This window comes from Pomacea canaliculata, linkage group LG10 (assembly GCF_003073045.1).
Source record: "Pomacea canaliculata isolate SZHN2017 linkage group LG10, ASM307304v1, whole genome shotgun sequence".
NCBI lineage: Eukaryota > Metazoa > Mollusca > Gastropoda > Architaenioglossa > Ampullariidae > Pomacea > Pomacea canaliculata.
The window spans coordinates 17,673,049-17,695,015 of NC_037599.1; the positions used below are offsets into that span (position 1 = coordinate 17,673,049).

The 21,967-nt window shown below is 42.7% G+C and overlaps 1 protein-coding gene across 1 annotated transcript; it reads right to left on the reverse strand.

Annotated features, from left to right (window-relative positions):
* Positions 1 to 968: 968 nt before the first annotated feature.
* On the reverse strand, positions 969 to 21,729 carry LOC112573882 (doublesex- and mab-3-related transcription factor A2-like). The gene is made up of 2 exons (XM_025254543.1): positions 20,650 to 21,729; positions 969 to 1,080 (listed from the first exon to the last, which is right to left on the reverse strand). The coding sequence occupies exons 1-2, from the start codon at positions 21,322 to 21,324 to the stop codon at positions 1,060 to 1,062; spliced, it is 696 nt and encodes a 231-aa protein (XP_025110328.1). The 5' UTR covers positions 21,325 to 21,729; the 3' UTR covers positions 969 to 1,059.
* Positions 21,730 to 21,967: the final 238 nt, after the last annotated feature.

Consider the following 21,967-nt stretch of genomic DNA (forward strand, 5'->3'; position numbering starts at 1 on the left):
GCTGCGGCAGCGTTAGGCAGACTCCCGTACCCGGGGTAGCCGGTCCCGAGGGTGGTCAAGCCCGGCAGCAGGTGTGGAAAGGCATGAGGGCCATGCTGCGGCCGGATGCAGCCGCTGCAGCCGCCGCTGCTGCGCCGTACGTGTAGCGGATTGAATTGAGGTGAGCCGTGGGAGGGACTGTGATGGGGGAGAAGGCAGACTTGATTGCGTGGCTTGCCGACCCCAGAGGAGCGGTCAGGTAGGTCTGGCCGAAGAGACTAGCCGGGGAAGTTAGCGACGAGGGAACGGGTGGATGACTTCCGGGGAGTCCTCCAGCACAAGGTCCTCCGCTGGCTGCGCTGGCAGCACTTCCAGTGACGACTGCTCCTCCTCCTCCACCTGCGACCAGGCTGCCTCCTAGTCCTGCAATTCCCCCGAAAGCGCCAGAGCTCCTACCCCGGCGGCCAAGAGAGGTGCACCTCTCTGATCGCCGTAGAGGCTGAGCACCTGCTCAAGAGCCTGGGTAATGTCGTTGTTGCAGGAGTCTAGGATCTGCTGCAGCATGCTGCGTTTGTAGGGGAACAAGCTGCACAGCAAGTCAATCGGAGGTCGTCGGTCATGCGCGATCGGGATCCCTGACCTCGATAGCGGGCTGGTCCCTCCTCCTCCTTCACTTCTCAGTCTTTGCAAAGTGTCCTCATGGTTGAGAGACGTCCCCATTCGACCCCCGCAGAATTCGCTGCATGCTGGGAATGCCGGGATGGCCTGGAGGCGGCGGGGGAGACGTCTTGGGCGACTCGGATGCTCTGCCGGAGCTGCCGCAGGGTGAAGGTGTGGACCGCCGAGACTCCTGCCTAGCGAAGCTTGCGGCGAGGCCGTGCTTCTCGCTGTACTCGCTGTCCTGGCTGGCCCGATCGTTGTCACCACCGTGGGGGATGCTAGAATGGAGACTTGCCAGACCGCTGCTGCTGTAGGCCGAGCGTGCGATGCTGTGGGGCTGGTTCTGGTGGTGGATGTGATGGTGAGGTGGGGACGAGCATACGCTACCTCCGGAGTCGTCGCCGTCATCGTCGTCGCGCTCTAGTCGTGGTCGCTTCGCTGCTGTAGGAACAGAAAAAAAGGCAGAGGTCAGCTACAGTATGGTCCTGCTGTGGAAATCTTAAAAAAAGGTAGAGATGTGCTACAGAATTGTCCTACTTCACAAAAAAAAAGAAAAGAAAAGACGTGAGTTTCGGATGTTTGTGGTGAAGACAGAAAAAAACCAGCTACAGTTGTTGTGTGGAAAAGAAAGACATGAATGTGAGTACTGTCCTGCTCACTCACCAGCAACAGATTTTAAGCCATTAGAACTACACGAACAGTTTCACAAGAGTAGTTAGTTGTACAACAGCTTTCAACATCTGTCTGTCTCCCTTTAAAACCATTTGTAGGAAGTTGAAACCTGCTTTGAATGTCTTTATAATATCTGCCACGAACATTCTTTCCGCTCTTCAACTACGATTTATTTAAGATCTCTTCAAAAACATAATCTTTTCCTGCCTTTAAAATGGTTTACTTGAGAATAAAATATTTTTAAAGATCTGCCTTTACGCGATTTCACAAAATAATTTTCAATTTTAGGAAGTTTTTAGTTAGTTTTATCAGGTCAGTTTAAAGGTTGAAGCGTAGATGCTTGTACAATTATAATTAAAGTATGATAGTCGTTAACCTTCCAAAAATTGTTTGACTTGTTAGTTTGGACTACTCAAATAATTAACGCTGAAATATGACCATTGAAGTAACCCAAGATGAAAGCAATACAATTAAGCACAAAGTCGATATGGTCAAGCGACACAGGGTTCACTGTAAGTACACGTGACGATAACAAACGACGGAGAATGAGGCTAACACGATATGTTGACCGGTGGTGGTGTCGGGACATGGACCACAAAGCCGATTAGCCAGTGTGTGTGTGAGAGTGTGTGTGTGTGTGTGTCAGTGTGTGTGTGTGTGTGTGTGATGTGTGAATGTGTGTGTTTGTGCAGATCTTCCTGGCTCAGCTCCCTTGCCACGTGCGTCATTTCCTGCAAGCCTCATATCACGCACAACGCTCCTCAAATATGGCGGTCGTGTTAAATACCTTGTATCGCCCTCCGTTCGTGATTCCATTAAGGTTGGGCTATCTTGCGCTGACATTTTCTGTATTTGTCTATTTCTGCGTTTAATGTTTGATTGCGTCTTCTCAACCCTCCCCCTCTCCACTTCTCCCTCCCCATTTCAAATCCCCTGCTTATTCCTTCTCCTTCCTCCCTCCCTCACTCTTCTTCTCGCGTTCCTAACTCTTTCACCACCTTGCCCCCTTCTCTGACCGCAACTCTCTCACACTCACACACACACAATCTCTCCTTTTCTCTGATGATATCGCAAAGATATCGTTTTTCTTCGCGTTTGTCCTGTCTGTGGATGGGGTTGCGCCAGCTTCCTCCGCTGGCCATCTTTCCCAGCCATAAAGGGAGGGAATAGGGATGGCGGGAGGAGTGTTGGGCCTGTTCGCTTCCTCCGTATCGCTGACAATGTCAATGTATAACATAATTTCCAGCAGCGCGTGCGGGCGCCCGCTCGCGCTAAAAACTGAGTCTGTGTCGCGTGTCTGGCGCGGTCCCCACCAAATCAATTGAGTCAACAGCTCGCGCGCAAACTCCCAGCTCGCCCCGCGCCACCGCAAGCACGCCTGCGAGTTATCGGACCTGTAATTCCTCCAAAGATTGGAGCGATCCTGTTCGAAGATAAGCAGTGCTAGCCCCCCCCTGCCCCCCCGGCCCCCCCCCACGATCCTCTCTGTCCGCATCCCCCGACCCAGCCACCCCCGGCGCGTGGATTCTGTGACCAACTGCGCGATGTTTGCCGACGTGGCGCTGCAGTCGATGCGAAGCGACCGCAGAAACACAATCAAACGTGGCCAATGGACCAGGAGGATGGGGTAGAGGGCGCTTCGCTGCTGGAACACCACGTTTGTTCCGACTAACCCCTTCCCTTTCCGGGGTCTGACATTTCAGGGAAATATCAATTTTTTAAAAAAGAGAGAAAATGATGGACGGACAGAATAAAGGGATGAAGAAGAAGAAACAAGAGCTTGATACCGCAAATTTTTGTAAACGCTTAACCGCCAGGAATAATTTAAATTTTTTTCTCAATAATGCTTCTCTGTTTAATGAAACGTAGACCAGTAAATAAACAGAACAGTGGTATAATTAGTTGCAGAATTTAGACGAATGTTCGCTCGTTGCTTTGTTTCAGCCAACCAACAAACCAAACCAGGAAACAGGCACTGAACCAATAAAACCAAGCAGAAAACAAGCCTGTTCTTGATCCGAGTTTCATGGTGAAGAATAAAAAGTAAGCTGAGGAGATATGTGGGGTTGGGGGGGAGCCTTTAAAAGGAAGGTGGTGATAAAAAAAGTCTTTGTCAAGCAGGTCTTTAACAAATGAAATCCTCTTAGTCTGGTAGAAGGTGTGTCTCTTGATTACACCTTGTCTTTTCAGCTTGTTTCTTCGTTAAATCCTGTGTCTTTACTGGTTTCTGTTCTCAGTATTGGCTTCTTGATTGTAGCCTTTGTCCTTTTAGGATAATTTTGAGTAATCTTGTCTCTTGATTGTATCCTATATCATTAATGGGAAAGCCTGTCTCTGTATCCTGTGTCGTTATTGGAAAAGCTCGTCCTTTGATTCCACCATTTGTCACTTTTAAAAATGCTTGTCTCTTGATCATTCACTGTTTCTTTTTCCTCACCAATTTCGTCACTCCTAGCAGTCGTTATCAACCCTCCGCTGGCATTTTTTTTTTTTTTTTTTTTCCTCGCAGGACCATTTTTGACCAAGCTCAGATCGTCGTCAATAGGTTTGAACTCGACGGCCCGCAGACTGACACAGTAGTAATAGCAGAAGTCCCATAGGGAGGCTTTCTCCACTACGGGTCCTGTCCCGCATCGCCCCTGGGCATAATCAGATTCCACGACTTGTCCTCCCCCTGGTTACTGTGCACGCTTCGTGGACCTGGTCGTGGGATAATGGCCCATTAGCTCAAACAAAATGTCCCGAATCAAGCCAGGCCTAGTGAAACGTTGCAGTGAACATGCTCGAAAGTTCTCCTTTATCTCTTCCATTATATCCTGGCGGCGAGGAATAGACAAGTTTAATTACGCTTTCAAATATAACATTAGCACTTTGTCATGCGCACTCCGCCGGCAGGATGCTTCACCTCACATCCGTGTGACCCCTCTCTCCTCCTCCTGTCTTGCCCCCGTCCTGCCATCAACACTTTCCTGACTTTGTTGCACTTCTCCTGTCATTAGGAGGCTTCGTGAACCCTGCTACCTCAGCTACTGTCTGCATCTGCGAGATGTATCTCCATTTTGTTACAGTCTGTTACACTTTCCCTGCGAGTGTTACACGTGGTGTAAGCCCCCTTACCACATTTTAGTCTGAATTTGGTTCTACTTCTTGCGCTAGTAACTTGCAGTTTAAACCCTTTTACCTTCATATTACACCATGTTACAATTTTTCTGTGTCACTTAGGTATAGTTAGGTAATAGGTACCCTACAAGGATTTTTGTGTGGCTTTCTTGAACTTTTAAGCCAAATAAATCTTCTTTGTTAATGTTATGCTTTTTTCCCTTCGTCTTTCAGCATCAACGAAAAATAATAAAAACCAACCAACCCAAACCAGACCAAACCAACCAACCAACCAATTAACCAACCAACCAACCAACCAACCAACAACCAAACCAACCAAACCACCAACCAACAACAACCAACCCAAAACAAGCCACCAAACCAACCAACCAACCAACCAACCAACCAACCAACCAACCAACCAACCAACCAACCAGCCAACCCAAACCAACCAACCAACCACCAACCAACCAAACAACCAAACCAACCAAACCAAACCAAACCAAACAACCAACCCAAACCAAACCAACCAACCAATTAACCAACCAACCCAAACCCAACCCAACCAACCAACCAATTAACCAACCAACCAATAAACAAACAAACAAACAAACAAACAAACAAACAAACAAACAAACAAACAAACAGGAAAGCAGATCTCGATAAAAAGGAAAATAAAAGCGCCTGCATGCACGATTGTCTGGCACAACCTGTCCTCCAACAATACCTTTTACTCCGCTACACTTGCAGATAACTTCCAAGTGTTCTCTGGAAGTTCGAAGAAGACTTCAGAGCTTTGGTTGGTTGTTGTCGAATCTTCACTAAAACTGTAGACACCAAGGTACACACACCATCAAGTGCAATACACAGGTTGTCACTTGTAAGAGCACGGCGCACACTTAATGTACATTCACGGAGGACGATCACTTTGATGTTCTTCAAAGACGCCGTCCGCCGGGCCCCTGTGTCTACTCCTTCCGTGGAACAATTTACTTATTTGGCTGGTGTTAAACTTACCTATTAACCTATCTCTCACCCCACTTTAATCATCTGTGATGTGAGGTTATCAAACAGTTTCTCTTCTAAAGAAGCGATGGTCAGGTGACAATGTCGGTATGATGCAGTCCACAGCACACGAATGTTTTGAAAACAGCCTGGAGCTCCTGACCAGGTGATAGACTGAGCAAACATCCAGGTGTTTAATGTGGAACGAACATATTCATATAAAATGTTTACGAACTGTCTCGAAAAAAAAAAGTTCTAAACACTTCAAACAGACAGTAATCCCTTTTCCTTAAGTGAACCGTAGCTGTGATCATCGAATGGTTGGTTGGGTGATTGAAAGTAAAGTGCTGCCGACTGGCGGAGAAATTTCTCTATGCGATGACACAAGACGAAAAAGGGGAGAAAAAAAATGAAACATTTCTAGAGAAATTTTTGACCTGTGAGCAGGTGCAACATTCAGAATGAAGCATGTCCAGAGACGAGATTGTGGATTGTGGATCCCTTAGATGATGGCAACGAGTGTTTCATCGCTGCACTGCGGGTCCCCGAACCCTCGAACTTCTCAGATATCGTACCGGGAAGAAGAAAAATAAATGGAAGGGGTTAAAGCTTAGCTGTGACTTACGGATAATAGTCAGACATATTGTTGCTGCAAAAACAGGTGTAAATCATGTGGCATACAGGTAAGTTACGAAGAGAAGAGGCCATGTAGGTGGCTTGTCATTAATTTTAGGGTTTTCTCAACAAAAAAAAATACTCGGCTGTGCCACCATGAGCAAAGTTGGACAATCGTGGAGAACATAATGCGATACGTTGTGAAGATAAAACCTAAATAAATGTTTTTTTCTCTTTTCTGTTCTTCACATTGCCTATTGTCCAGCGACTCGTAGTCTATCCGTGTGGTCGTTCATGAAGCTTTTCACAATATCGCCCATAAATTCTGGCAAACAAGAGGCTGCAACATTCCGCACGGGGTATGGACAGACATGAATGCCTTTTGTCGACATTCACTGGAAGAGTTGCACAGGTTATCGTGGGCAAATGCATCAAGTGCAACGATGCATGCTTCTCCTGCCCATTAAACTGCAACTGAATATAAATAACGTAAATGTGCAATATGCCTTCAGTTACTGTTATTTCGTCAGGGTTCCGGTAGGTAGATGGCGGCATGTCAAAGCTCAGATTAGAGGGAGGACTTGGGACCCCGGGTGTAGCGAAGTGTGTGTGTGTTGAGTCAGTCTCTTATTTTCGTATTTTTTCCTGAAGTTTTTTTCTGTTTTGCCTAACTGGTAAAACTCCCCAGTTTACCCATTACTGATGTTTAAAACACACAGAGGGACACAAATTTCTTCATAACCGATCCTGGGGTATTCTCGATGGCTATAGACTGAGGTGGGGTGGGGTGAGGGCGGGTACAAAGCTATGTATTCTCACGAACATGTCTTCTTCTACGTACTTTCAAGCCTATTATTTCTCCGGGCCTGAGGGTATATGTCTTTCTCATTTTAACCATTTCATCAACCATCCGTAAAAGGGGACTCCCACTGCTTTACGGGTGGATTTACTTGACAAACTTTTTTGTAAAGAATCTGCAATTAGCCTTTTGTCCTCTGTGTAAGAGCTCGTCTTCAATGGTTATAGTGTGTGATGTAACTCATGTGATGTTTATGGTGAAATGGCGGTCAGTGTGATGTCACTGTCACATGTTTCTTTAATTGCTAGCAAGTCGCTGACTTCAAACGAGGCGCTTTCTAGGAGCGGCTATCAGGAAGCAGAGAGATTACCCTAGGATTAGCTCTAGACCTTCTTCTGGGTCCAGCGAGTCCCTCCTTGCCTTTCTCTCCTTTCTAAAGGCAGTAACCGATGTCAACTCTGTGATATTAACGTAAATAAATAAATAAATAAATAAATAAATAAATAAATAAATAAATAAATAAATATCACAACCACTGAACATTGAAAAATACTGGAAAACACATGATTTCAAAGCCCAGATTCTTTGCACGAGCTTCGTTGTCAAAGACTGTCTCTTTGTCTGTGGGTTTGTCTATGTGTTTGTCGCTCTGGTTTCAGGCACAAATTAGCCAATGGTTCCTCTCCGATATCTGTATCACATTTTTTTTAAAACGTTAGAAGGCTTTAGTTTCTAGGCCCTTGCTATACAGATCTTGGAGTAGGTTCACTATAAACCTATCCGCAGAATTATAGAGATAAATCAGTGTGTGCGTTTTAAAGTATAACTCGCAAAAATAAAAGTGTTTTAAAAAGTCAAATTAAATGACAGTATTTTGAAAATGGTGGAATGAAATTGGCCTGAGACGCATCAGGATGAAGTTAATTTTAAGCTGCAAAATCGTTATTGTTTTTGTTAATTTATTTATTGATAATATTGCACATTATAGTTTCACATTATAGCTTATTACAGTTGTAATAAATTTACTAAGTATACAACAAAAACTATCACTTCAGGTCAGAACAAGTGTTATGTAGGTCTTCGCGAGACAGAAAAGAAGTTATATATTTATTTCTTACTAAGCGAGGGCATTACTTATTTTACAAGTTTTTTTTTTATTTTTCCCATAAATTTCCTTCAGGCCAAACTCATTCTACATTCTTTAAAGCAAAACTATCTCACAAATGTGCACGAAGGCTCTTCTCACGTACAATCTCATTCGATCTCTCCTTTTCAAAATAAAAACTACAGAACAAAGTCAACGCCTTTCGCAACAGACAAAAACAGAGGAACATTTGACTACAGTTATTTACAGTCAGGTCAAACCATTTCCAAAACTCGGTCAACCGTTTGTCCACATAATTTATGAAAGGTTACGAATATCATTTTTTTCTCCTGTTCTGTTATCATTTTTATTCTATCTCTTCCTTCTTTCCCATTATAGTTCATTTCTCTCCGTCTCCTCCGTTAGACATCAATCATTCTTGGCCTCCCTCACCTGTTCCACCCAATCCCCTGACACATGCACGCAGCAGGCACGCGCGCACTCGCCAACACCCATTGCGATAAACCGCAAACAAGAGATTAAAGCGGCCGCCGATATTTCCCACTCACGTCTCACCCACGTGATTATATTATTGTTTCAGACACATTTCCATCTTCGATCGCACGACCCATGGCTAATCGTTCACAAAGTTCGATTTCTGGCCAAAGCAAATCTTGTTTCAGTTTTACAGCAAACGACCCCGGGTGGCAGGTGAAGGAGGAGCTCGACTTGCTTTGTCGAGACAACCTGGCAAACGGTTAGTTTAAGGTGTCGGTCGTGGAAACAAACGGAAACTTGAAGAGAAATGTAGAAAAGCAATGTGGAAATTTAATCATAAAAAAGCTTTTACGGTAGTTTCGTTTTCGTTGATCTGAGTGATTGGGTTCGTTAGAGTAGGAAGAGAAGAAGGAAAACAAAGTGGGAAATAAATGAAGCATCTGATATCAACAAAAGAAAAGAAAAGGAAGGCAAGAAAAAACGACAAAAAGAAAAGAACACAACAAATAAATAAAAGTCTCCTCCCCCAAAAAACGTCAAAGACAAACAAAGAAAACAAAAAAGAACAACAAAAAAATACAATAAATGACACAAGAGACAAACAAAGTAACAAGTAAAACAAACAAGAAATAAATATAACGACACAAAAAAGAAAAAAACCCGAAGGATCCAAAAAGGAGCGAAATCAAAACGAAAGGAGAGAGAGAGACTAAGAAAAAAATTAAAAAGATAAAAAACGAACAAATAAAAATTTAAAAAACAAAAAGAAACAAAACATCAAACAAATAAATGAAAGTAAGACAAACAAAGACAAGGAATAAATGCGTATCAAAGACAGAAAAGGCATAGGGCCAAACAGTGAAACATATATAAATAAAGAAAAGGAGTGAATTAAACTGAATTAACATTATTCAATTTAAAAGTCAATGCTTTTAGAACAGTTTCTCTGTACGTTACAAACATACTCCATTGTCAGTGTTAGCTCTGGGTCCGTTTTTTCCGACATTTTGTTTTTATCTGCGTTTATTTTCTTGTCCAGTAGAACATTGTTTGTTGCCTGTTCTTTTGTTTGCATAGATGATCATGTACACACTATCATTAACATAAACAGTAAATATAACCATAGAAGCGACAGACGAACTTTCAAAAACAGACAAACAACAGTTTGCGAGCGGAAAGAGACGAAGTAAAAGGAAAAACGAAGACTTCTCAGCGTTCGTCATATTTTCCCTGTACTTGAGGAAGTAAATAACACATTGAAGAAAAACGACCCCATGGCTTCTCAAAACACACACACACACACAAACACAGGGTCACAACGAAAGCCTCGCAAAACAAAATAAGAAAACCTGGGGCTTCTGTTGGTTTTGACAAGAAGACTTTCTTTCACACGTAAGAAGTTCTCATCTTTAAATACAAGTTTATGGAATGGACCAAATGGAACAATGGAGTCAAACTGTGAATGGAAATAGTACCAGAGTTTACCCGCCCACAGAAAACAACAAACAAACAAACAAACAAACAAACCAAAAAAAAAAAAAAAAAAAAAAAAAAACAACAGAATTATTGTGATGTTGTATGGATGTCAGGAAAAAGGGATTCAGGAATACTTGATTCTTCTCTGGATTATGAAAAGGTAGAAGACAATGACAGATTTTTAGAAAGATGATTGTTTCAAATCATACTTGATCGGAGGCTAAAACACGCGTACACACACACACATGCACTGTTCGAGGGCATGTGGGGTCACCGTCATTAAAACTGGGGAGGGGGAGGCCTGGTTTGATCAGTACCAGTTCTATCGTTGCCTAAGTGTTTCATCGAGGGAGACAAAGGAACTTGTCTTCACGGACAGAACAAAAAAATCCTCCGACAGTTAGGTTGCTACCGTCGCCAGCTCACGTTCCTGCCCGACCTTCGTGCTCGCTCGACCGTGACGTCCGCACCCAGCACCTATAATTCTCAGCCTGGCGGCCCGACTTAAAAGGACTCCTAAAAGATCGCTTTATCTTTGCAATTAAAACAAAACTTCTAGCTGCGATTGACGCAATACGAAACAGTGTGCGCCTTTTATTTGCAGCCAGCAAGACTAGGAGACATAAAGTGTTGTCTTTGTTTCGAGGTCAGAGGACGGTCAAGCTTTTTCAATTTGACGAGGGCTGTAGTCTGGATTCAGTGATCACGTTTAAGTAGATGGAATCCAAGATGTCGCTTCAAATATTATTGTTATATTTCAATTAACTTATTGCACGCGGCATATAAAAACAAAAAAAAAAAAAAAAATTACAGCGTCTCCAATCAAGAAAGTCATGTAATTGAGATGTTCTCCTGACGTCTCGGTTATTAAATGAATTATTAACAAGAAAAGAAATACACAAATCTATTAAACGACTGGAAATTGAGATTAATTGTCCCTGTCCACCATTTTTAAACGTCAGTTATTCAGTTCGTAATAAGCTGAAAAAGTAATGAGTATTCATTAAACAAGAAACGGCTAGAAATCGTTGAGTTGTGACAAACTTTTTAAAGTCTCGAAAAACTCTTCTAAAGATAAGCAAATCTTGATTACAAAAGCAGTTTTACTACGAATATTGGAGATACATTAAAAGTAATACCGCCAGGAACCGAAACTCTCTATCCGTGTCATTAAAAAACCTTTCGCGGAGTTAGAGTTCTTTGGACAAACTGCTCAAATCCGAACAATTAACAGTCCTCTACAAATTGTTAACTACTACACTCGGCTTTAATGCGCAAGAAAAGCCCTTACAATCCACTTTACATTCATCCAGCCAACAGTTAACAGCCCCCAAACCGGTTCCTGACCTACATTGAAGGGCATTGCAAGTTGGTTTGAAGTGATCCCAGCCAGCATTTGTCCGGAGAAGCAATTAAACGCTTTACAAACCCTCGCTACAGTTCGACATAACTTGAGTCCTCTCCTCCTAAGAGCTGCGACCAGCCTGCGATTCACGACCAGAGCCGTGCCTTCCGCCGGAACCAGAATCCACTGCCGGAACGAGGCGCTAAAAATTATCCAACAATCGCCGCCTGCAATCGCCTGGCAATAAATCTTTCCTCTCCTACAGCCACGTGATCAGGCCCACTTCCGGTTCGGGATCATTTAGCTTCTGCGCGCTGACTCTGAAAGAGGGGCTTCTTTTTTTGTGGGGAATGGGATATTGCTGAAGCTGGAAACAGTACCAGAAGGGGTTTGGAGGGCTTGTGCTTTTATGGTGCCATTGAAGAGCTGTGCAAGCTGCCACTTGTGTCTCAAGGTTTCACGACTGTGGGAGTCGATAGTAAGGTTCGAACGCTTGCATCGGTGGCCCGTGACTGACGGCTTAGTGTTGACAGGTTGTCCTCCCAACTAGTGAGGAAGGAGGGAGAGGGAGGAGGAGGAGGAGAGTTGGCAGAAAATACATCATATTGTTGGCTTCGGCGTCAGTTTTCTCGCAGTCTCACTGTCAGGAGAGAGAGCACGATCCACAGTTCACAAACCAGGGTTAGCACGAATATGAGACTGAGGGTTCGCATGTACCGGAAATTACAGACACATGCACACGTATGAGTGAACTCACTCACTCACTCATTCACTCACACAATCTCTCTCTCCTCTCTCTCTCACTCAGAGAACGATAATGAAAGCGAAAGAGTGGAAGAAAGAAATTAGAAAGAAAAGAAGAAAGGTACAAGATGCAAGAATAGAAAATAGAAAGAAAAGACAGAAAAAAAAAAAGACGAGGAAATAAAGAAAGGATAGAAGGAAGAAATAAATGAATACATAAATAAATCAGGACCAAATGAGTAAAAAAAACAAACAAAACAAAACACAAAAAAATAAAAAACAAAAAAAAACAACAACAAAAAACCAAACCAAAAAAACAAAAATAAAACAACAACAACAACAACAATAAAAAACAAAAAAAGCCCAACAACAACAAAAAATTAAACAAAAAAAACAAAAAAAAAACCACAAGGCAGAAAGAAGGCAAAAAGGAAGGCAGGAAGGCTAGGTGTGTGGCGGAGGGTAGACAGAATGACCGAGGGACGAGGCGAGGGCTACAAACAATGTATTGTACACAGGGCTCACTCTTGTGTCAATTCTTTGGAGGCAAAGCTAACACGGAATCCACGGCAAACTGTGACTGGCGCCATAGGCACTAGAAGCTGTCAGAAATATTTGAGTGTCCAGCTCGGTATGGACTGGGGGATGGGGAGTCGCGAACAGGCCCCCCAGACACACGCCGCTGTTTGTCGTCAGACACTCGCCGGGGGCGACTTCGTCATCGTTGGGTGAGTGAGCTCTGACGACGGTAGGACTGGACGGGGGCAGCTTGCATGAAGCATCCTTGTCAGCTTAAAGGCACTTCATCAGATGTCTTAAAATATTATCTTAAGCAGCAACAATAAAAGCTTTTTTTTAATAACATCTGCAATGAAGGGAAATTATTAAAGAGTATAAACTCCGACCTCAAATAATAACATAAAAAAGTACAAAAAAGAAGAACAAACCAAAGAAAAAGAAATAGATTGAAAGAAGAACAAATACAAAAACCATCCAAATGAGTAGCTCTTTACAAAATGTTAAAGAATGTTGAGGGCGAGGCACAAGGTAGAAGATCGGAACTTTCCATCACCACATGGACGCGCTTCGATTATGAGCCACCTGTCAAAGAAGGTTCTGGGAGTGGTCCTACCTGTACACTCAGGGTCCTACCTGTACACTCAGGGTCCTACCAGTACACTCAGGTAGGGGCTGAAACATGAGGCGCTCCTCCCCGCAGGTGTTCTGAGACAACCGTGACTCACTGGTGCACAACGTTCACTTCAGTCACGCGCTGTCAACTTCATCTAGATCATGATATCAGTTTGACAACAAAAACAACCGAAACCTCTACTTGAAGAGTCAATATCTTTTGTAATGTATTAAACTATTCGTCTAATGAGTTAAAACAATTACAAGTTAATGTTCATAAATAGTATTGCTCGAATGATTGTACATATTAAATATATGCAGCAGTTATATTTAAGTATCGCTTCTGTGAATAATGTTATTCATCTAATGTAGCAGGTGAATATTAGCCTGAAAATTGTCTAAGGTAAACGTGGACATTATGTGAAAGTTTATAATGGAAACAGACGTTTGCAGGTAACAGAGGGAGTTGGCAAAGTGTAAAAAATATTCACTCCATTGGTATCCTGCTAAGAACTGAACCAGGCCTTTTAAATTACACTTCTGCGAATGAGACAAAAAGTAAGACAAACTCTCTCTCTCTCTCAATGATTTCCTGTCAAGTAGGGTCTGTCCGATTATCTTTTCTCTCTCTCTCACTTATTTTTTTTATGTTTGTTGTTTCAGGAGGTGGTGGCTGATCAGCATACAACTTGTTAATATGCTGCCACGATGAGTGGACTGTGGGGAAATCTTCATGCAAGATCTGTCTCAAAATTTACACAAGCCCACCGTTGGCATTGACGAAATACTAAACTCTGCTTGTTCGGATTTAAAAAAAAAAAACCTGGAATATTTACATGTTTACATGTCGTGAAGAAATATAATTCCATTTTTTTCAACCCAGGTAAGGGGCTGTTAATTTAAAACTTTACAACTCCTCTCTGATGTACCGTCTCTGTCGGTTTTGTGTATCTGCTGTTCAATCTGTCAGAAAAGGTATCGGCAGCAGGTAAGTTTATCGATACATCGCTAGATGTGTTGCAGGGACTATCAATGTCATGCACAGGAGCATGCGCGTGCACAAACGAGAACTCTGCGAAAAACAGTCGTCTGGGGCGCAACTTGAAACACACATACACACACATGCACATACATACACACGCGCACAGACACACTAGCGCACTCACACACATCAATGAAAATGATGCTGAATGTAAGAACTAGAACACCAACATGTATGGTGAGGGTGAACCAGGCGTTTTTCCCAATGTTTATCATTACTTATGGATAGATTTATCCTCTGCGTGTTAAGAATCCACTTACTATAATTTAGGTTAAGCTGCAATAAACTGTTCAGCAATTAAAATAAGGAATTACCTAGAAAATTAAGAGCATATCCATTATGTAATGTAAATAAGATAGAGGATGAATGCAATTATGTTTGTATGTGTGCTCACCCTTTATTAACTTTTTCGCGTGAAACGCTTCTTCCAGGTATTTTGTAATCGCCACCCGAATACATTTAAATTTTATCAGCTCATGAATATGAAAGAAAACAGTAAACTTATTAATTTCATCAAATTTGTTCAAATATATTTTCCTTTGGTAACTGGATACTCATTTGTTTTTAATATGATGTGAATGTGTTGATTTGACAGATTTTTACAATTGCAGCTTTAGATTGTGATATATATATCTACACATACTGTCATAATTATTATTCTGTGACATATTTCTGGTCTGTATGTGTCATTTTTTGTATCATGGCTACAAATGTTCCCCTGGTCTTACGGCTGAATAACGAAAGGAAAATAAAAAGAAAAAGGCAAAGTTTTGAAGAATCCGTGGGGACTACTCCAGGGCTGACAAGTTGTTTAACTACAATAAGAGCGAAGTGCAGTCTCCCAGTCACACGACAAAAACTTCTTTACATTTATTTTGTGAATGACAACGAGTCCCGCTTGGCGAGATGACACAAAATTAATAAAAAACATTGCAAACTTAAACGAGAGGTGAGATTTAGCCTTATAATCAGTATCAGTAGAGAGTTAATAGCAGTTTGTAGCTAAATGTAATGGATTTGATTTGTTTTTCTGTTTGTAACATTAAAATACCTTTGTGCGTGTTAAAGTCCAAACAACATCCTTGCTTACCTAGGTATATAAAACTGCTCCTCAGTGACTAAGTAGGACCTAAAGGGGAAGGAGACTTAATGTTTCATGAAAGCCGACTGGTGTCTGGAGAGCTAGTGTAGAGAAAACATTAAATAGTAGCAACTGTGAATGCGTCAGCGCGCGTGTCCACGCGAGTCACACAAAGACCAAGAGAAAGGATAGAGCTTAGTTGTACATTTGACGATCCTTGGTAATACAGGCAAATCTGTACTTATGCTAAGAAGCAAGCACACATACACAAACACACACACACATCTCCTTGTCACCGCCCACTGTTCCATGGCAGCCCACAATAATCTCGATCTCGTTCCGCTCGGTGAGCACATTAAAGGCGATTTAACAACATTTTGGCGATGCTAATGTCATCGCATTTTGGAGTTGAAGTCAGCTTGATAATTCGTTCGCAGGAATATGGTACACCCTGCATTGCTGTCCTTCCCTTTGCGACTTCCTTTCGGCATGTTGAAAAGACTTGAAAGAGGAGAAAAAGGGAAGAGAATAACTATGAAGAGGTGAGCAAGAGCGAGGAAAAAAACTGTGCGTAAATATGAACATGAACAAGGACTTGATCATGAACAGAAACAAAACAAGGGCATGAAGATTAAGATTTAAAAACAGGAAATGACAAAGTAGGAGGAGAAGTAGAACAAATTCAAGAAAAAAAAATGAGCACAAACAAAGGCATGAACATTAACATTAAAGAAATATGCAAAAAATGACGAAGGAGAAGAAGGAGAACGAGGACACAATCAAAAATAACAATAACAAACCCCCCCCCCCCCAAAAAAAATAAATAAAATAAATAAATAAACAAAAACAAAATCCTTGAACAATAACAAGAACTTGAACATAAACTGGGAGAAAAGCAGGATATGAACATTATCAGAAAAATCAGGAAATAGAGGAGTAGCAGTTGAAGCAATAAAAACACACCAGTAACAAAAATAAAATAAAAATGAAAATATGTACAAAAAATAATAAAATTTTAAAATAAAATAAACAGATAAAATCAGTCGATGAAGTGAAAATGTCAAGTAACATTCCCCACTGTTGTCGCCACGAGTGGCCTGGCAGGTAAAAGTCGGTGGCGGCCATCTCCGCTAATTAATAGCCGTTAAAAAAAAAAAAAAAAAAAAATAAAAAAAAATCCTGCCTGAAGTGACGAGAGTCGACATCACATCTCCGCGCGTGCTGCCTTCATCACTTCTCGCGCAACCCGCCAGATCACGTGACAACCATGTGACAAAGCGTCAATTTCCCCCTGCAGTGCTCATTAACCGATCCATCCAATCTCGTTCAAACCGCAGAATTTTTTTAAAAAAAAAATGAGAGCGAACAAAGCAAACTAACCAACCAGTAGTGTGACTTGTTGCTAGTTGTTCCCACAAGTATTGACATCACACACCACCTTCTGTGGGACAGAGGAGGGAGGGAGGGAAAGTGAAAAACACCAACAATTATTTATTGTAATTGACAGACATCGACATTTTGTATTCTGTTTATAATCGTCGGTTTGAAATCCGTGGTTTTAGCTATTAATAGTCTGATTTCAATCTTAATGTCGGAAAAAAAGCAATCTGATGAATCGCTTCGCCAGCCTGCAGCTGTGAAGAGGTTTCGAACATTGTAATGAAAGGTCAAAAGGGCGGTGTTAATTAGGGTGCAGGGTTTAACCTTTCTAAATTTATTCTCACCTTTTAAACATTTATTTTCTTCCAACATCCGTGGCTTAGCAAAACTTCAGTCTTGTTATCATAAAAATTCAAATAATTAAAAAGAAAAACCACTGAACATTTTGTTTTTTCACCAGGAGCCATGGTACTAGTTCTCAGAAAAATTAGCAGAAAATTAAATATAATTAAATCCTGAGTATCCCAGGATCTTGTCACAAGGGTACAGCGTAGAAAATTAGTGATTGTTCTCCCCTCAAACAGTCGTCAGCCTATAATCCCTAGTCTGATTGTTTATCTGGGTGCTTGCCTGTCTGCATTTAAACTGAAAGATTCTCGAATTATTGGTGTTGTCACGTAATGGCTTGTCAATCACATGTCACGTGCATTCATTATCATGACCCCTGACCTTGTGAATTACATCGTAGATGATGGAGACTGTTGTAGTCGGGGTTACCTGGACCTGGTTGTTGTTCAGGGATTATGAGAGTTTCTACAATTGTTGCAGTGTTTGTGGTGGTTACAGTGGATACAGATGTTCGACTTGTGTCATCTGCTAGCTCTTCATTTTTTAAAAAAAATATTTATTTATTTATTTTTTTTTTTTGAGGGGGTGGGCTTGAATTTTTTTTCGAAAGTTATCATAGCATGAATGAAACTTTAATAAACGTTTCCTTTGCCCTTTTTGAAAATTCTTTCCTGAAATATTTATTCTCGTGAATTAAAAAATACAAAGATATCAGATAACATTTTATCTGAAAAAACGGTGTGTAGCTTTAATAATAATGTTTACACCGTTTTCAGACCCTCCTTTCTGTTTACTGTTATGATAAGGTATCTACATACCCTAGCTTCGCGGTCAACGTGTACACTAGTCAAATAAATGTTTTTAAAATGTATTTTACCTTTACCTGCATATCTCTAAACCTGTGACAGGTTCTGTCAGTCTCTGAAAGGTGTTTCTACAACCCCCAATTCATTATCCTCAATATCCATTTTCACATATACACTATCAAATAATATTTATGTCTGCAATATGCTTCACTAAGGGTGAATAGGAACAATAATAATAATATGTATCTATATATATATATCAAGTATAATTGTAACAATCACAGTCTACTCAGTAAAGAGTTCCGTTAAGTCGCTTCCTTGTTCTTAAAATAATTTATATGTTACTTTTTTAAGAGGAAATTTAGGAATCTGTGTGTGTAGGGAGGTCTTGTGTGATTGAGTGAGAGAGAGAAGAGAGAAAGCGAGAAACGAGAGAGAAGAAGAGTCAGAGATAGAAAAAACAAAAAAACAAAAACGGGGTAAGATATCGAGAGGGTTAGTGCAGGGTGACTTACAAGCCAGCTAATGATCTCAGGTTCTTTTTTCATGAAAGCATTAGTTAAACCCACCTCCTGCCACTAACACAAAAATGTTCACAAGCCAGCTAATGATCTCAGGACTTTTCGTGAAAGAATTAGTGAAAGCCACTCTAGAAACCCACCTCCTGCCACGAACAAAAATGTTCACAAGCCAGCAATGATCAGGACTGCCTAGAAAGCCACAGCCAGTAATAAAAATGTGGGACATCGCAGGGGGGATCAAGAAACCCAGTATACAGTCATTTGTATTACAACAGGCTGAATAGCTAAGAAACCCATTACTCTCGTCGTTTTTATCACAAACGATCATCAGCTTGCATGACCTGTAAGATGTCATACATTACCTACATCTGTGTAAGACTGAGTTTTACTCATTCTTTGCTGTGAGCTTGCTGTTTAGCTTTGTATTAGTTTTCGATCCCTATATATTTATTCATATTAATAAATGTCAGGACACCCGGAGGCCATCGCCGCTCTACAGCAGGTCCAGTGTAAGGAAAGGGAGATGTAACTCGGTGTTTATTATTGTAAACCAGCATTGTCACGCTTGGCTGCACACCAAGGAAGTGCTTTCACTCGCAACTTTTCCCGTCGTGTGTGTGTTGATGGTGTTATGGTGGCCTCAACAGCCATGTGACCTTCTGTTTCCCCCAAACACAAACAAAGTGACACAGCAACGCAGTATGTGTGCGCGCGCGCTGTTCGTCTTTCATCTTTGTTTCACGCTGTGAGAAATGAATTGTCAACCATCTTGTGTGCGCACCCTGCACGTGAAGGATACGCACCCGCTTCCCCATCATTCTGAATATAGCACTATTCCATATCAACTTCCCAGACCTCCCACTTTCTTCTTCAGCGACCGGTTTAAGAGCACTTATGAAAGAAACACGGATTAAAGGACTTTCTAACCGAGATCATGAAGGAGGAATAAAATAATGAAATTGGAATTAGAAATAAGATAAATTGAAAACATATCTAAAAGTAACAAGCTTGAGGAACATGAAGTTCCTCTTTTTGCATTCAAATGTTTGTGCGGTCATGGGTATCAGGAATTTTTCAGTCTTTGATGGACTGAGCGGTTCTTTCAGTTTGTCGCTCAGATCTGCTGCATCAGCACCCTAAGAGAGAATTATTACAGGATGTATTCTGGGTTCTGGGTACCGGGTACTTGTTCAATTCTGTTGGTGCATTTTGCTCATCAGAGGACTTTTCTAATCCAAAAGTTTAGAGCGTTTCCTCCACAACAGCTACACGAACATCCATCGGCGTGCAGCGGCTACAGGTGGGGCGAGACAATATTATCTCACCTCAGACCGACTGTTGCACCTGTATGTGATGGTCCTATCCACTACACAGCGCGAGTGTACATCCAACCCTCCAATACCCTGCAAAGTGCATCGCCAATGAATGTTTGAGATCCACTCGGAAACGGGTGGACACACATTCTTAACTAACGGCGATAGTCACTGAGTCTCATACAACGGGTCGACCTCTCTCTGGCTGGGTTGGTCTCTCTTCTTTGATCTCGTCTGCTTTATCTCTCTCGCTTGACCTGCTTCATCTCTTCTGCTTGATCCCTCAAGGACGAGCTTGTCCGGTAGATATTTCATCCAGGTTCATTCTGGGTAGATCGCTTACTTAGCTGTCGTTTTGCCGCTACACTACGTGTGGAAAGGTAGACGAGGGCAAATGTACTCCCGTGACGTACGGACCCTCAGAATAAGATACTGTACAATGTACATCATTCAAGCTCGTCTTTCTCGCCAATCAACCTCCAACCTTTGCCAGGGTGCGGGTACACGGAGTTGTTCTTTGTGTGTGTAGATCAGTGGGTCGTTGGTGGTCTCCATCCCTTACCTTGAGACCGTTCCATTCTACACAAATTCACTGTGATGTTGTTATTTGGTTTGTCCACTCGCGCGCTCGATCGACTGATTTGCTTCCTTGCATCTTTGACTGATTGCCTCTTGTTTATTTCCTCGTTCGCATTAGACACTTGCCTAACTACCTAGTATGTTCTGTAAAACAAGCATCAAGTCATCAGCACGTCAGGGAACAAATCTTGAGAAGTTTGCGCAAAGCAGATTATTAATAAGGAGAGGGTGCTAAGGTCAGGTTTTGTTCAAAGTAATTGATGTTTCGGTCAAATTTTGTTCAAAGGTCGCTGCCGTCGACTTGCCGAGCACTTTAAAACTTGTTTTTTTTTTTTTACGCCATACGACAGGTTTTGAAAAGCAGTGTGCGAAGTAATTCAAGTAAGCAAGGAATGAAATAGAAGAAGAGATAGGCATGAATAAAATCCCCCAAGCAAACACCAGTGACAGAGATAAAAATGCTGTTACTTACGGTTCCGTTCAGACGCATCCTCCGGGACGTGTCATCTGCAGCTGGTGACGTCACAGGGCTGCTGCAATTGTTGTTGATGGGGGTGTTGTTATTGTTGTTGATGATGGTGTTGCTGTTGCCGCCGCCGTTCAGAGTTCCAGGAATGAGCGGGGGAGGCCCGATAGAATGGTGACCGTTGACCAATCCTGCTCCTCCGCTGCCGCTAGGTGCAGAACCGGAATTACCGCCGCACGCACTCGGGGCACCATTAGGGTCCGCGACGCCGGCCCCGGCCGCTTTCATGTAGGCGCGGACTTCGGGGTACAGGTCGATGCACTCCGGGTTGACCTGCAGGAGCCCGCTGGGCCCGTACAGAAGGCCCAGTTCCCGAGCCTCGTTCTCCTCTTGGGCCTGCTGGCGCCGAAGGGCCACTTGCGCGGCCATGACCCTCTGGCGCTCGGCTATCAGCGTGCACTTGGCGCACACACAGTCCCGCCACCTGCAATATCGCTTGTGGCCCTTGAGCGCCGACACCACCCCGTGGTTCCGACAGCGGGCGCACTTCGGGGTGCGCGGGTACCGGTCGGACGCCCGGATGAAGAGCGAGTTTTGCGACCCGCCTCCCCCTGAAATTGTCGAGCCGTTGTTCTCTGGCAAGGAGGATCGCCCCCTGTCCTCGTCTGACGACACACTCATGCTGACAAGAGTTCCGTCCCTTCCTTCGATGCTTTCTCTTTCTTTCTTTTTCGTTCACACTTTAAAGCAGAAGATAAACAAACTGCTCTTGTGGCCAGTCACCTGCATTTAATCACGTGATCCAAGAAAAGCTACAGAACTAGAAGTTTCTCATCTGCGGCTGTCGATTTACTAACGTGGAGTTAGAGTGGTTCAACCTAACCTCGCCAAAACTGCGTCGATCTCAAAAATACTTTCAAACTGCCTTTTATTTCTGAATATTTCCTGTCCACGATGTCTCAGCGGCAGATGTCCCTTTGATCGATGTGTTCACACAAATCACAGTCAAGTAGTTGCATAAGAAATCGTCGCACATGAACCTTACTGAACGTTCGCAGTCAACAATCTTTACCACCATCCAGCTCGGTGCACGGTGGACCTCAGCAGTCGACATGTCGCCCTGTTGTCATCCCACAGAGAAATTGCACAGGTGAAAACAAAAACCCCAACTTGACACCACTTCACGAGTCAATCCCTGAGGCGAAAGCCGTTCAAATGACCACCCACTTCCTTTCAACTGTCTTTTCTACCTGGCCGCCAGGTGTGGCGAGGGGACTTGGCCCCTCCCGTTTGTCCCGAGCCAGCAGCCCACGCGACTAGCAAA

Excerpts from the sequence above, each read along its gene's own strand:
- LOC112573882 (XM_025254543.1), bottom strand. The coding sequence starts at position 21,324 with ATGAGTGTGTCGTCAGACGAGGACAGGGGGCGATCCTCCTTGCCAGAG. Across the intron at positions 1,081-20,649 it reads GGATGCGTCTGAACGGAACC|CAGCGAAGCGACCACGACTA; the intron begins GTAAGTAACAGC and ends CTGTTCCTACAG.